Raw genomic sequence first — 13,895 nt, forward strand, 5'->3', positions numbered from 1 at the left:
CATCCCCGGGCTGGGGACAGCGCACGGGAAGGCACAGAGCCAGGCAAGGGCCAGGAAGGCAGGAAGCCATGTGGGGACACAGTCTGTGCGGAGGAACAGAGGGGGATTAGGGAGGCCTGATGTTGTTTAGCATTATACTGCGCTATATTTAAAGGAAAATCAATATCAAAAGCCAAAAATGAGAAAAGTTATCATTTCCTAAAATATACTTCCAAACTTGAACATATGTGTAATTTCTCTCTCTGTAAATAAATAATGGAAAATAGAAGAGCGCGTGTTACATTTTTTTAAGTATTCTGTGCAAAAAAATGTATGTTCACAACTCAAACAATGTCTTGTTGGATGAGGTAAAAAAAAAATGCTAAGCAGCACATTTTGGTAGGCAACGGAAATGCAAATATCTCCAATGATACCAGCACATTAGGAACAGAAACTACATTAAAGGTTAATCCTAGTTCTAAATTCATGTGCCACTGCTCACCAAGTCCAAAACTATAAATGTGTGCAATGTATGGTCTCAGATCAACTCCATGGGGCATGCTCCCTTCCCTCAGAACACCTAAGCACTGAAAAAGGACTTTGGATGGGGTTTAGGGCCCTGGAGGGAGCTGCGCTGTTCTGTGGCTGCTTTCTCCACAGCTTCAACACTTCCAAAGCTTTGTATACTAGGGGACGCTTACCAAGCACCCACCCCACAGACAAGACCCATTCCCCATTACCAAAGCCTGGCAGGGGTCAAGAGACATTTCACTGGGCAACTGGAGTTGCCAACAGAATCAAATCATATCATGCGGGGCTGATCCAGAAGTGCTGATGAAGAAGGGGAACAAGAGACAGCTGTTTTCACTTCGGACATTGTCCCCACCGCTATGGGAAAGGGCTTTGAGTAACGCAAGTTTCTCTTGGGCCTTGGCCTGTGTATCGTCGCCACCTGGCACTGCCACTCTCATCGGCCAGACCGATCTGTCCTCCTTGGAGCTGTAGAGAATGTCTGGTCCACTGAGGAGGAGAGTCCAGTCAGAACGTAATTTACTGTCCCACTCGTGCTTTACTATTATTGTGTTGCTGTTTTTCATGGCCCCTGAAAAGAAACAGCACAAAGGTGGGCCTCACACACAGCCTCGGTCAAAGCCAGGGGGATGTCCTGCACAAACAGGATCAATCACACAGCTCCATGAGGCCTGCTCCAAAATGCCGTCCGGGATCTGCCAGGGATAATGTGACAGTCGCAGAGATCGTTAAGACCGTGGGTCCACCGAACAAGGACTTACCTTGGCGGATGAAAGTCTGGCTGGTGTCCAGCAAAATATCACAGCCCTCTACGATCATTCTTTCTATGGCAAGGTTCTTCCTTATGTTTTCAGTGTCACTCACTTCATCGTGCATTATCCTGTCAGACACAGCACGGACAGATCACAGGGAGAGAGATTTTCTATAGCCCCAGCCGGTATGCAAAGAGCTCTCTCTGGGAAGCTCAGTTTTGAGCTTGGATCAGTACAGCTGAGGCTGTGGGGAGAGCAGACCTCCAGGCTTCAACCGGCCATGACTCAAACCAAAGCCAATGTACATCACGATTCTAAATGACACGTGGGTCAGCGCCCAATGAGTACCCTGGGCATGTTGCTTATAAATGCAACAGGAAAGCAACATATTATTTTATGAACAGCTCCCTTTGCTGAAATTAGAATGCCATTCCTTAGAGGTGGAGCAAATTAGAGACGTTTATCCATTTATTCCATATAAGCTACAGGAACACGGAGGTAAATAATTCCCTGAAACAGTGAAAACTCACTGAAAAATCCAAAATGCACATTCTCTAGCTTCTTGTCAAATATGAACACAAAGATACAACTAAAAATCATTTTCCCCTATTACACTAAAAGAAATGTTAACGTTTTCGAACTTAAACCCAAATACACCTATAATCTCAATTACATAAATTCACGTGCTATAAAAACATTTTCAAAGATGTATTTTTTCTTGGTTAAAATTAATGTGTATGCTGATTCAGTACCATCTGAAGAGCTAGCATTTCACATTCAGGTGAATCTGAGAAGCTGGACTATGCCTTGCTTCTTGTTCCCTGGACATAAATATATTAGGTTTCCACAGAGACCAACTTACTGCTTTCTCGAATCAAGCCTTTATTATCAGTTCTCCACATACCTGGACAGTTCCTCTAGTTTCGATTTAGCAAACTCCAGACTTTTCCTTTCCACATGCTCATGGGGTGTATGAGCTAGGAGTTCATGAAGTGTGATGATATACCTGGGGATCTAAATGCAAATAAAAGGCCATCATGAGCAAGAGGTCAGGATGAGTAACCCTGGGATGTTCTCTACTGTGCCATCATCATGTCTGAGAAGCTCATCTCTACTTTAACAGTTTTGAAATGAACTATGCTTCAAACTTCACACACATACACATACACACATTCACCAAGAACACAAGAAGAGAGTAATAAAATATTATGTTCCAAAGAAACAGTCGTTTCTTTAGATTTTTTAATATAATCATATATTTCTTAATCATAAGATTTGAAAATTGGCTCATAGGGAAACATAAAGCAATTATCAAGTCACATGAGTCTGTATTTTAGATATATTCGTTCACAATTTTTTTTATTTGAGAGATAGAAAGAGAGAGCACGAGAGGGGGGAGGGACAGAGAGAGAGAGAGAGAGAGAGAGAGGGACAAGCCAACTCCCTGCTGAGTGGGGAGTCCCACACGGGGCTTGATCCCAGGACCCTGAGATCATGACCTAAGCCAAAGTCAGATGCTTAACCGATTGAGCCACCCAGGCACCCCCACAATTTTTTTTTAAATTCACAATCCTACTGCAATGTTCTAAGAATTAAAACTTGGGAGAAGATATACTCACCTTTATTAAATTCTCATCCTACTTTACCCTAACTCGTCCTTCTAGCAGCAAAAAGTATTGTTAATTACATTATTTACTTATACTTTTGTTTATGGATAAACTACCTGAATTCTGTCAAAAGCAGAAACTCCACCAGCCCTATGAAGATTTTAATAGAACACTGTAGAGATTTAACTCAAGTTATAGCGATCCTACATATTCATTTTTTACCGGCTTACAGACTAAAATTTTTTAGAAAGCTGGGGCAGCGGCCTTAATTTTAATAACAACATGCATGAACAACAGGTGTCATAACACTGCCTGCTATGGGTCAGATCGGAGCTTGAGGTTGGCGTGTACACCCAAACCTTCACAGCAACAGAAGGGTTATTTCTCCACTTTTCAGAGAGAAAGGAAACAAAGTGTGAAGCAGTCTGGTGACCTGCCCAAGGTGGTCTCACAGTAAATGCCAGAGCCAACCATGCTCATGACTTTAACAGGTACACGAACCCACTGGGTCTCTTCTGTGGGGCCTGGGGTCTCACTCGGCCCTTGCAAGGACTTCTGAGAATGAAGAAAGTAAAACAGAGTGCAGTGCCTAGCTCCTTCCATCCTGTCCTGAGGTGTTGGCGGCTCTCTCCATGGATCTGCTTCTGCTCTCGTTCAGGTGGTGGCCTTCACTGGGTTACTTACTGTGGTTTACTGAAAGCCCATGTTTATGCATGAGCACAAAGGGCAGTGCCACCAGCACAGACATGGATCTGCAGCTGATACTCTGGGACCGTGTCCTAGGGAATGTCATCATATTAAGGTTTTGGAAGTTCAGACAGACTCCTTAGAGGAGGGAGACTCCTTCCTCTGTAAGACATGTGGAGGACGCTTTCTGTCTCTCCGTCCCATAAAACTTCTCCTGGTAAAGGCCCCTGGGATACGTACACTTTCACATATCCCTTCTGCACAATGTCATGATGGGTAAGTTTGCCTCTAAGTCAGCAGTCCTACAAGAAAATCAAGGCAATCAACAGCTAATGCACTACATTTTTCATAACAAAGAAGGTAGGAGTGGGAGAGCCTGACATTTATAATGCATGCACTGAAAACCCACAAAACTAAGTTTAGTCAATAGCTTCATGATCTTCCCCCATTAATTAAATCTATTTTAGAGAGCTCCTTGGCTAAGATTCAAGTAGATGGATTTGAAATTCGGAGACTGGCCCTTTCTACTTTCTGGTGGAAGAACAAACAAGCCTAAAGCTGCCAAAAAGCCGGGAAAGGACGTTCTGCAGAGAAGCGGACGACTCTCCGAAGAGCTCATCTGTACAGTCCGGAGCTGATTATAAACCTGTTTCCCCTCAAAACCAAGAATCACAGTAAGTGCTGTCCAGACGAATCTAATTCTCCTTTCAGTTATGGAACAATATTTGTCACTTTATAGACATTAATTAGCTGGCTCTCCAATTACAGTGACTAGGCGGCTAGAGCTGCAAGTGGCTACTTTCTGGAGAACATCTCACACCACTGTTCTTGTCAGGGGCAGATCTCATGAGTGGCTTACCTATGGACTTATGAGCAGCTGAAGCCAATTTAAACAGTACCCTTCAAGCCACTGCCTTTGCTAATGAAAAATTATGTTAATGACTACATTATTTTCCGTAACAAATCTTTTTCTTGGCAACACTTGGACTTACTGGTCTGATAGTTCAATTGAGGATAAATTTACTGCATCATCCAAATTCTACAATTCCTCCATGTTTCCATAGCTCACCATAGGACATTAACAGCAACAATGGACTTGACGAAGGGCCCAGAAAAAGGAAGAATATCACACTTTTCTCTTCTACACATACACAGGCTAAAGGCTGCCAATCGCCTCTCCCCTGTGCCCACACCAATCTCTGCCCCCATGTCTAGACTCAAGAAAAAGTCTGGCCAGGGGTCCCTTGGTGGCATGAACTAGGGTCACATCTTCTACTGCTGCCTTATAGCAAAAGAGGTGTGGTGCCTCCACCTCGGCCCAAGGTCCAGCCTCCACTAGAGCAAGGCGGAGGTGCCGAGGTACTGCTGCACCGCGTGCAGAGGGAAACAGCAACTTAGACCCTCCGAGGGAGCCAACGCTTCCATGACTATTTCCCTGCATTTGTGCAAGAACCCAAAGGGAACAAGAAGGACAGGATGAACCTAGGAAGAAAAAACCTTCAAGCTTCCAGAAAGGGCAATTTTCCCCCAAGTGTCCCACAGGGTCACTCCTAGGGAGAAGGCAGGAAGAAGAGACACCAAGCGAACAAGGCAGAGGAGAGACACCCAAGGAGAATGAGGCTCTTAGGTAGCAAATTCTGATGGGGTTTCCCCTCTTGGTCTGTTCAAAATAGTTATAGGGAAGCAAATAAATAAATAGCACAATTCCATGTTCTTTCAATTTGCATATTTCTTGCAGTTTGGACCAACGCTGGCTAAATTATTTTCAAGTTTGAGGTTTCTCCCAGAACAATGGCTCTCATAACCAGTGCCTTTGGTTACGCTGGTCTGGAAGAAGCCAGAGAACCTCAACATCTGACCCTTCAGCTAAATTCTAGGGTTTGGGGCCACCACAGTCTTGGGATAAGGATTCTTGGACAAACACCAGGCTCCTTGCACCACCACATAGTGACTTTCAGAACCAGTGTAGTCCCCCTAGGATCACAGATTCAGATAGCTAGAGCTCTGGGAGATGACTAGAGCTCAGGTGCCTCAATTTTAAGAGTAAGAAACCGAGATTTAGATTAGTTCAATTATTTTCCTCAATGGTACAACTGAAGAGTGAGCAAGACATCCAGGTCTCCTAAAGATTCTCAGTCCAACTGTCCTTTCCTGACATTATGGGAATTCCTTGGAGTCAATCAAAATGCCAAGTCATTCTGACTGGGCTTCTACTCCAGGGCAAAGGAGGGCAGGTGGTAGGAGAGTATCTCAGCATTTGTAAGGTGATCCGAAGGGCTTTCCAAGGCCCTACATTCTACTGTGTTTGGACACCTCCCCTAACATGCAAGTGCAGTTGTGGCATTTTAAAACACTGAATGAGACCAAGGGGAAATTAAATAGGCCTCGGGAAGACATCAGTGGGCTGTCAGAAAGGGAGCTAAGTACCTCCCTGAATGTTCCATGTGCCTTTCACCACTCTACCTTTGAATATTCACCTGAAATGAAGTTGCCAAAAAGACACAATTTCGGGTATTTAGTCCTAACCCGGAGGTAACTGCCAAAGGTTCAAACAGAATCTCAGAGCATTGCACTATATAAAGTTTGTTTCACTATAAATAAAAGCTTAAATTACAATTTTTATAAGGTTAAAAAAAAAGCAAACTTTTTTTTTTTTTGCTTTGAAGTTTTTCTTGCAAAATATTTCCTCAGAGAGGCAAAGAGTTCAAACAACTCAGTTCCATGAAAGAACACAATAACATTATAAAGTTTCACTATATTTAAGTTGTTTCAAATGCATCCTTTTGGTTTTTAAAAAATCTTACTAAACCTCTATGGTGACTTCCAGGATTTCAAGCAGGATTGACAAACTTTAGGATAAACAATTATGAACCAGAGCAACATTTCTTTCGGAGGCTACAAAATGATCAGCTGGGGTCAGTGATGCCTGTTCAGGGGGGCAAAGCTCTCCGCAGAAGCCCTAACACATGATTAGGAGAATTGGTTTACCACATGACAATCTGGAGGCCTGGCCAGAAGCCCCATAAATTCCACAATGAGAACACTCAATGCCTGTCCAAAAGAACAGAATCTACACTTTTCAAAAGAACAGGAGATTCAATTCACATTTTGGCCTCTGCTGTCCTCACTCAAGGACTCTTCACGGTAAAGCCCTAGCTACAGGCAAGAACACAAGTGTGCTCGATCCCTCAGGGTGCTCTAATGCCAAAAAGTAAACGTAAGGACAAGCCCCAGCCTCAAGGCAGCAACCCAACTAGGGGCCAAGAGTCCCCAGGTCCAGCCAGAGCCTCCAGACCCTTATGTCTCCACAGCCTCTGTGACCCAGCACGTCCTCCTTTTACTCCCCAGAGCTCCAGACCAGCTCAAGACGAGCTTCAACAGCAATTGTAACAGGGCGGGGAGGATGGGCAGGAAAACAAAGACTTTCCCAGCAGCCACTCCACCCCGCAGGAGCCTTTTATGCAACCAGCATATACTGGAACTTTTGCACAGCATCCTATTTCTGTAAACCTGATAATATTTTTAAACATGCTGGAGGAGGAGACTCCATGGAAGAAGTCTGTGTGGAATCTTTCTGTAAAGAGAAAATTGTGCTACTTTGCAAAAAAATCCTTCCTGATTTAATTGCTCCAAAAATGCCTGGTTTAAAAAAAAAAACAACAACAAAAAAACGATGCCTGCTTTTCTTCCCTATACTACACAGACAGAAAATGGATGGCATATATTTGTTTATCTCAGGGTCAAGCTCAAGACGACAGACGATGCACTTGTGCCATAATCCCCCACAGGGCATCCTTGCACACCTTGCTCTTCTGGTCACCCGAGGTACCAGCACCACCAGACTGCAATCACTGACTTATGAGATGCGTCCCAGATGACTTACCTGAAACATTGGATAGGTCAGGAACGTTTCCAGCATCCTCCCCTCACAGGCAGGGTTGGCTTCATACTGTTTCAAGAGTTTGTCAAAATCTCTGTTTTGCTTACAGTTGGCAAGCACTTGGAGGCTGTACTGGTGATTACGCACAAATTCTTGATAAATGTTCAACATGGGGAGCAAAATATCGAACAGATCAGCTGGAAAAAAGAAGTAAACATGGCAGTTTCTCTCTGTGCTTGGTAAATTCTCGAGGGATGAGGAGAGGCTCTGTTCACTCCATGGGACTGGCCGAGAGGGGCTCCCAGCACCGGGGTCACACGTGCCCGGGGCCCCCCAGTTCAGATGCCTGAATGACTGATAGATCTGGTAGAATGAACCTGGGGGTGGGGTGCAACTCTAGCCCCAGATGCACTGTGACAGGCCAGGGGAAAGGGCTGGAAGGGCAATGAAAAATAAGCCCAGTACCCAAGGAAGCTCACAGGTCAACGGGGAAACTCAGACAGTGTGGGCTGAATGATGTTGAAGTTACTTTACTTTAATTGTAGCCATATTAAGAGAAAATCTTTTACCTCTAAAGCATGCACTTACCTAAAATTAGAGTAGGCCAGTTTGCTATCCTTGCTTTCAGTCCTTGGTGAAATATTTCATGAAGAAACATGATCGTTTCACTATAAAAAAAAAAATGGAAAAATAATATAATCCAGTCATTGTAAAGTGTCTATTTGTTAAAGAAGCCCACTGAGTCCTTAAAGTCTTAATAAATACATGAGATACATGTCTCCCAGGGCCTCCAAACTATATACCCAATAATAACATGGATTGCACTAGCCCTCACAAAGCAATGTGCCTTTCAATCTTTTTTTTTTAAGATTTTATTTATTTATTTGTCAGAGAGAGAGAGAGAGAGAGAGCACGAGCAGGGGGAGTGAGAGAGGAAAAGCAGGCTCCCCCCTGAGCAGGGAGCCTGACGCAGGGCTCCATCCCCATGACTTGAGCCAAAGGCAGATGCTTAACCAACTGAGCCACCCAGGCATCCCCCTTCCAGACAATCTTAAAAATTCAAAGAAAATTCTGAGCTAAGCTTCAAATACTGGAAGAGAGTAAGTACCAAATCATTGTCCTATAACTCTCTTTATCAATTTATAATAGAAACATCTTTCTACTGTTAGAATGTAGCATTTCAACTGATAATCAAAAAATTAGTTGTGATCCTTTTTCTCTTAGATTTGATTTTACATGATAACTCAGGGAAAGGACTCTCTTTAATCAAAATGAGTTTTGACAGGAGAGAGGGGAAAAAGTCCATAGCAAAGGTTTGGCAGAACTCTATTGTAACCACTCCTAAGACTCCCAAGACAGAAATGTGAAAGAATCCTCTGAAAATGACGAAGCCTACATGGAGTTACTAAAATAAGAACTATGCATTGTTAGAGGTCCAAATTTCTAAAAGGTTCAAGAAGAGTAGTTACCAAAGCAACTTTTGCTTTCTCCTCATTACAATTCACCCACTGGCATGAACCTCTAAAGCCTTTTCTGAACTAACACATCGACACAATTAAATACAGAATCATTCATGTAAGTGAGATACTCTGGTTTGCTGAAGTCAAATTCCACTACATAAACATCAATGGGAAATCCTGAACTTTTTCCAAATGGTCCCTGAAACAAAAAACACACTGCTTGAAGAGGATAATTTGTTTTTCTTTTACAGAAATGTTAACCAAGAGGTGTTTGCTGTGCAAGGATTTCAACCAAATCTAGTTTGGTGCATATTGTGTATTAGTCTTTCAACCTCCATCCCGTCCTCCTTCTAGGTGGACGGGATGGAGAGCTAAAGCTACGCTCCCCAGCCTCCCTTGGCAATGCGGTTCTGGATGTGAGTTCAGTTCTACCAGTTGCACCGACGGATGCACTTGGTAAGACATGGAAGACAGGAGTAGAGGCGATCTTCCTGTTGCTGAAAATCAGTCATGGAGATGTGTGTGTTTTAGGGGCCATTCCAGCACCCAGCTTCACCGTCCTAGTTTCTAGGCAACTGCTTCCCGGACCTGAGAGGCAGATATGACGGCAATGGTGGTGGTTGTACTGTGCTAACCACTGAAGCATGTCTGTGGTGCTGCGCCCTTGAACTCAAAGCTCCGGGGGCAGCTCCCTGACGTTACTCCTCCAGCTCTTCCAAAGACTTCCGTAAGTAGTGAACTCCCTCCGCTCACAGAGAGGCTTTTCTTTCCTACATTGAAAATGTATATAACTGATATATCTACTTTCATATTTGATACCTTGATGGTTAGAAAACAGACGAAACAATCCTGCACGTAGATAGGGAGGTTATTTTTTTTTAAGTATAAACTCTGTTGAAATTCAAAAACATCGGGGCGTCTGTGTGGCTCAGTGGGTTGAGCATCAGACTTGGTTTCAGCTCAGGTCATGATCTCAGGGTCGTGAGAATGAGCCCCTCATGGGGCTCCACGCTCACAGAGTCTGCTTGTCCCTCACCCTCTGCGTCCCCCCACTTGCTCACTCTCTCATAAATAAATTTAAAAATCTTAAAAAAAAAAAAAAAAAGAAATTCAAAAAAATTGACCCGCCATAACTGGAAGCCTGTACCTCCCACTTAGGCAAGGCAAGGCAAGGAATCCGGTAAACAACAGCAATGACAACACCCTATAAGCCTCAGCTTTAAAAACATACCTCCTTAGTATGTTAACTGGAATTAAAATAAAAACTTTTTTAAAAAGCAAAAAAAACAAGTAAAAAAATAAAAATAAAAACATAAATTTTAAAAATAAATAAAATCAAAAAATCAAAACATACCTCTTCAAATCTCCATTAAGGACTAGGTATGGTAAACAACTGCTAACTGTGTGAAGAGCTTACAGCCTTGCCTTCCAAGAAGAGGCACAGCACATCCTGACTCCGAATTTAAACAATATGACAAGCCTGGCCTTCCGCACTGCAGATCAGGCAATCCAACGGAAACAAATCCCCAGAGGTGACCTAAGACCAATGCGGTGCAGAGTGCAGTTTACCATCCTTTCCGTTGTCCTCAGAACCATTGGAATGACGTTCTTGGCTGACGCATTGCCAAAATGCGAGCTGCGCAGCCTGAGGAGCAGAAGCCCCCCCTTAGGTCCCTGGCGATGTTCCACACACTTGAATGTGGCCACTGCCATCTAATGTGGGGAGATCTCCCTCCCACCTCACAACAGAGAAGTCAAGCTTCTAATCCCCTGTTAACAAGTTTCCATCCAGGGGCACCTGGTGGCTCAGTCAGTTAAGCGTCTGACTCTGGGTTTCGGCTCAGGTCGTGATCTCAGGGTCTTGAGATCAAGCCCCAAGATGCGCTCTGCGCTCAGTGTGGAGTCTGCTTGACATTCTCTCTCTCCTTCTCCCTCTGCCCCTCCCCTCTCAAATAAATAAATAAATCGTTAAAAAAAAAAAAAAACAAGTAACCATCCATCAACCACTCTTTTTGCAGTCATCTATAAACCCCCACCTGTGCCTTTTTAAATATTTAAATGCATTTTAATTGTGATCTATGATTTAGTCCCTAAAATCTTCCTTACAGGGTTTTCACTTTATAAATACCTAGGGAAAATAACCTTTATCTCATATTTGGCAATAACTTAAACGCAGGCTCGGGGATGGGTAAAATAAAGGGAATTAAGAGTACACATATCCTGTTGAACACTGAGTAATGTAGAGAATTGTTGAATCACTACCTTGTACATCTGAAACTAATATAACACTGCATGTCAATTATACTTCAATAATAAAAGAAAATAAAACAAAATAAAATAAGATAAATGCAAAAAAGCCTAATTCTTTAAAAAGCCGAATTAAAATATATTGCAAAAATTTTTGGTCTTTTTCTTCAAAAAAATTTTTTTACTACAGTTGATACACAATATTACATTACTTTTAAGTGTGCAATTAGTGATTTGACAAGTTTATACATTATACTATGCTCACTACCATCTGTCCCGTTATATCACTATTACAATACAACTGACTATACTCCTTATGCTTTGCTTTTTATTCCCATGACTTACTCATCCCATAACTGGAAGCCTGTATCTCCTTCTCCCTTTCCCCCATTTTGCCCAGCACCTCACCCACCTCTCCTCTGGCAACCATCAGTTTGTTCTCTGTATTTATAGGTCGAATTTCGCCTTTTTGCTTACTTATTTATTTAATTTTAGATCCCACTTTTGAGTGGAACCATATGGTATTTTCTTTCTTAGTCTGACTTATGTCACTTACCAAAACACCCTCCAGGTCCATCCACATTGTTTCAAATGGAACAATCTCATCCCTTTTTATGGCTGTGTAATATTCTAGTGTGTGTGTGTGTGTGTGTGTGTGTGTGTGTGTGTGTGTGTGTGTATTATTATTATCCATTGGTCTACTGATGGACACTTACGTTACTTCCTTAAAGGAGTACACAGCCAAACATGTAGGTGTGCGAACATGTTAACTAACAAAACTAATATGTTACTTTTCCAGGTTTTTATAAAAACAAACAAGAAAGGGGGACGGGAACATAGACCGTGTCGTTCTCCAGTCCCTCTGACTTGGAGAGCACCCACGTGGCTCTTCCACCACTTGGCAAATTTCTGGCGTTGTCTCTTTTTTATATGCCAGTTGCTCTTTTAAACTGTGGCTTTTATTCTGTACCCAAGGACAGAGGAATCTGTTCCTGGCCCCTCGGTACTATCCAGTCCCACTGCTGTTTGCAGCATCAAGGGTTGAGTCCCTTTGTTACCATGTCTTCCTCTCTCTTGCTGTTCTCTTGCCCTTCTCTCTATCTTTGGTTGTGCAGAAACTGTTCAGTCAAGCCCTCAGTTCTTCTTCAAGAAGAACTGTTCTATTAATAGGTGTAATTTGTTGTGTTCCATTGAGGAGGTGAGTTTAGGGTCTTCCTACATCACCATCTTGGAGCAGAACTCTCCCCAGCCACTCTTTTAATGCCTTGAGTTCTGAGCTCCAAGTTTCCAGCTCGCTGGCAGTCCTCTCTCCAGCACTACTCCTGTCGTAATTCTGGGCAACTCTAATGTGCACAAAAAACAACATTGCAATATCCTGGCGTCTAGGGCCTTTGAACTCCTCTCCTCTAGGGATCTTACCCTTCATTGACCTCAACACTCCCTTGACTATACTTTAGACCTTGTCATTGTCAGTAACTACATCCTTTTCCTATCTCAGTTTCAAGCAAACTATTCTCTGACCACCTCCTTATCTTTCAATTCACTTCCTTTAGAATTCTGACTCTAAAAATCCTTTCACATCACCAGGACCATAAGCCATGATCCTGTCATCACAACCCCCTCACACCATCATTTCCCTCTCTACACAGTTTAGATTCCATGGCTCATTGTTATAATCTCTTCCTTGCATATACCTTCAACTCCCCTATTCATTTCTCATTTCATCATATTAGCCTCACGCAACAGCAATAAGCCAACCATCCATCTACTCTGCACCTGCACCCATGCAGCTGAAAGTGGCTAAAGAAAAACACAACCATCCTGACTAGTCTCACTGCAAACGCATGACCACCAGCTTAATAGAGTAATATTGGCTCTTCCACCTGCCTAACAATTATACTACATTATTTTACACCTTTCTTCTCTTATCTAACCCCAACACTTTCCTTCTATCAGCACTGTCACCACTTGTCCTTGCTTCCTAATGACATATGTGTCAAGGCACTGTTCCCTCCCTCTCTATGCTCCCAGCTTGACTTGAACACCATGTTCTAGCCACTTTTGTCTATGCAAGTTTATTGCTCCAGCAATTTCCCCCTCTCTACCTACATCATTCCCCCTTGTTATCAGTGTAATTTTTATCCCATCTTAAAACACACACAGACTTTTTTATACTTTTACATTTACCTCCAGGTAGCATCTCGTTTATGGGCTCCTCTCTATAGCAACACTGAGTTGTTTTTTTTTTTTTTAAGATTTTATCCATTTATTTGAGAGAGAGAATGAGAGAGAGCATGAGAGGGAAGAGGGTCAGAGGGAGAAGCAGACTCCCCGCTGAGCAGGGAGCCTGATGTGGGACTCGATCCCGGGACTCCAGGATCATGACCTGAGCCGAAGGCAGTCCCCCAACCAACTGAGCCACCCAGGCGCCCCGCAACACTGAGTTTTTGATACCAACTCTCTCCAATTATTATCCTTCCCCCCATTCTCTCCTAAGTCCCCTCCAATGAGGCTTTGGCCCCTCATCAAAGTTACCAATAAGCTCTGTGTTAAACCCACGGTCAGTTCTCAATTATCATTTAATTGACCTTTTTGACATAGTTCGTTCTCTCTTGCCTTGGTTTCCAGGACAACCCGTTCTGCTGGTTTTCATCCTACAGCCCTAACTGATAAAGTTCTTTTTTTTTTTTTTTTAAGATTGTATTTATTTGTGAGAGAGAGAATGAGAGACAGAGAGCATGAGAGGGAGGAG

The 13,895-nt window shown here is 43.0% G+C and overlaps 1 protein-coding gene across 4 annotated transcripts in view; it reads right to left on the reverse strand.

The window, feature by feature from the left end:
- Positions 1–13,895, reverse strand: part of RASGRF2 (Ras protein specific guanine nucleotide releasing factor 2) — a 235,850-nt gene that overhangs the window by 134,879 nt on the left and 87,076 nt on the right. For all 4 annotated transcript variants that reach the window (XM_032404089.1, XM_032404088.1, XM_032404086.1 and 1 more), the window contains exons 6-9: positions 8,025–8,104; positions 7,440–7,633; positions 2,167–2,276; positions 1,272–1,390 (exon numbers count right to left, since the gene is read on the reverse strand). In XM_032404089.1, coding sequence (XP_032259980.1) covers positions 1,272–1,390; positions 2,167–2,276; positions 7,440–7,633; positions 8,025–8,104 — 503 coding nt within the window. The remainder of the gene's footprint in view (positions 1–1,271; positions 1,391–2,166; positions 2,277–7,439; positions 7,634–8,024; positions 8,105–13,895) is intronic.

This window comes from Phoca vitulina, unplaced genomic scaffold (assembly GCF_004348235.1).
Source record: "Phoca vitulina isolate PV1807 unplaced genomic scaffold, GSC_HSeal_1.0 scaffold6, whole genome shotgun sequence".
NCBI classification, from domain to species: domain Eukaryota; kingdom Metazoa; phylum Chordata; class Mammalia; order Carnivora; family Phocidae; genus Phoca; species Phoca vitulina.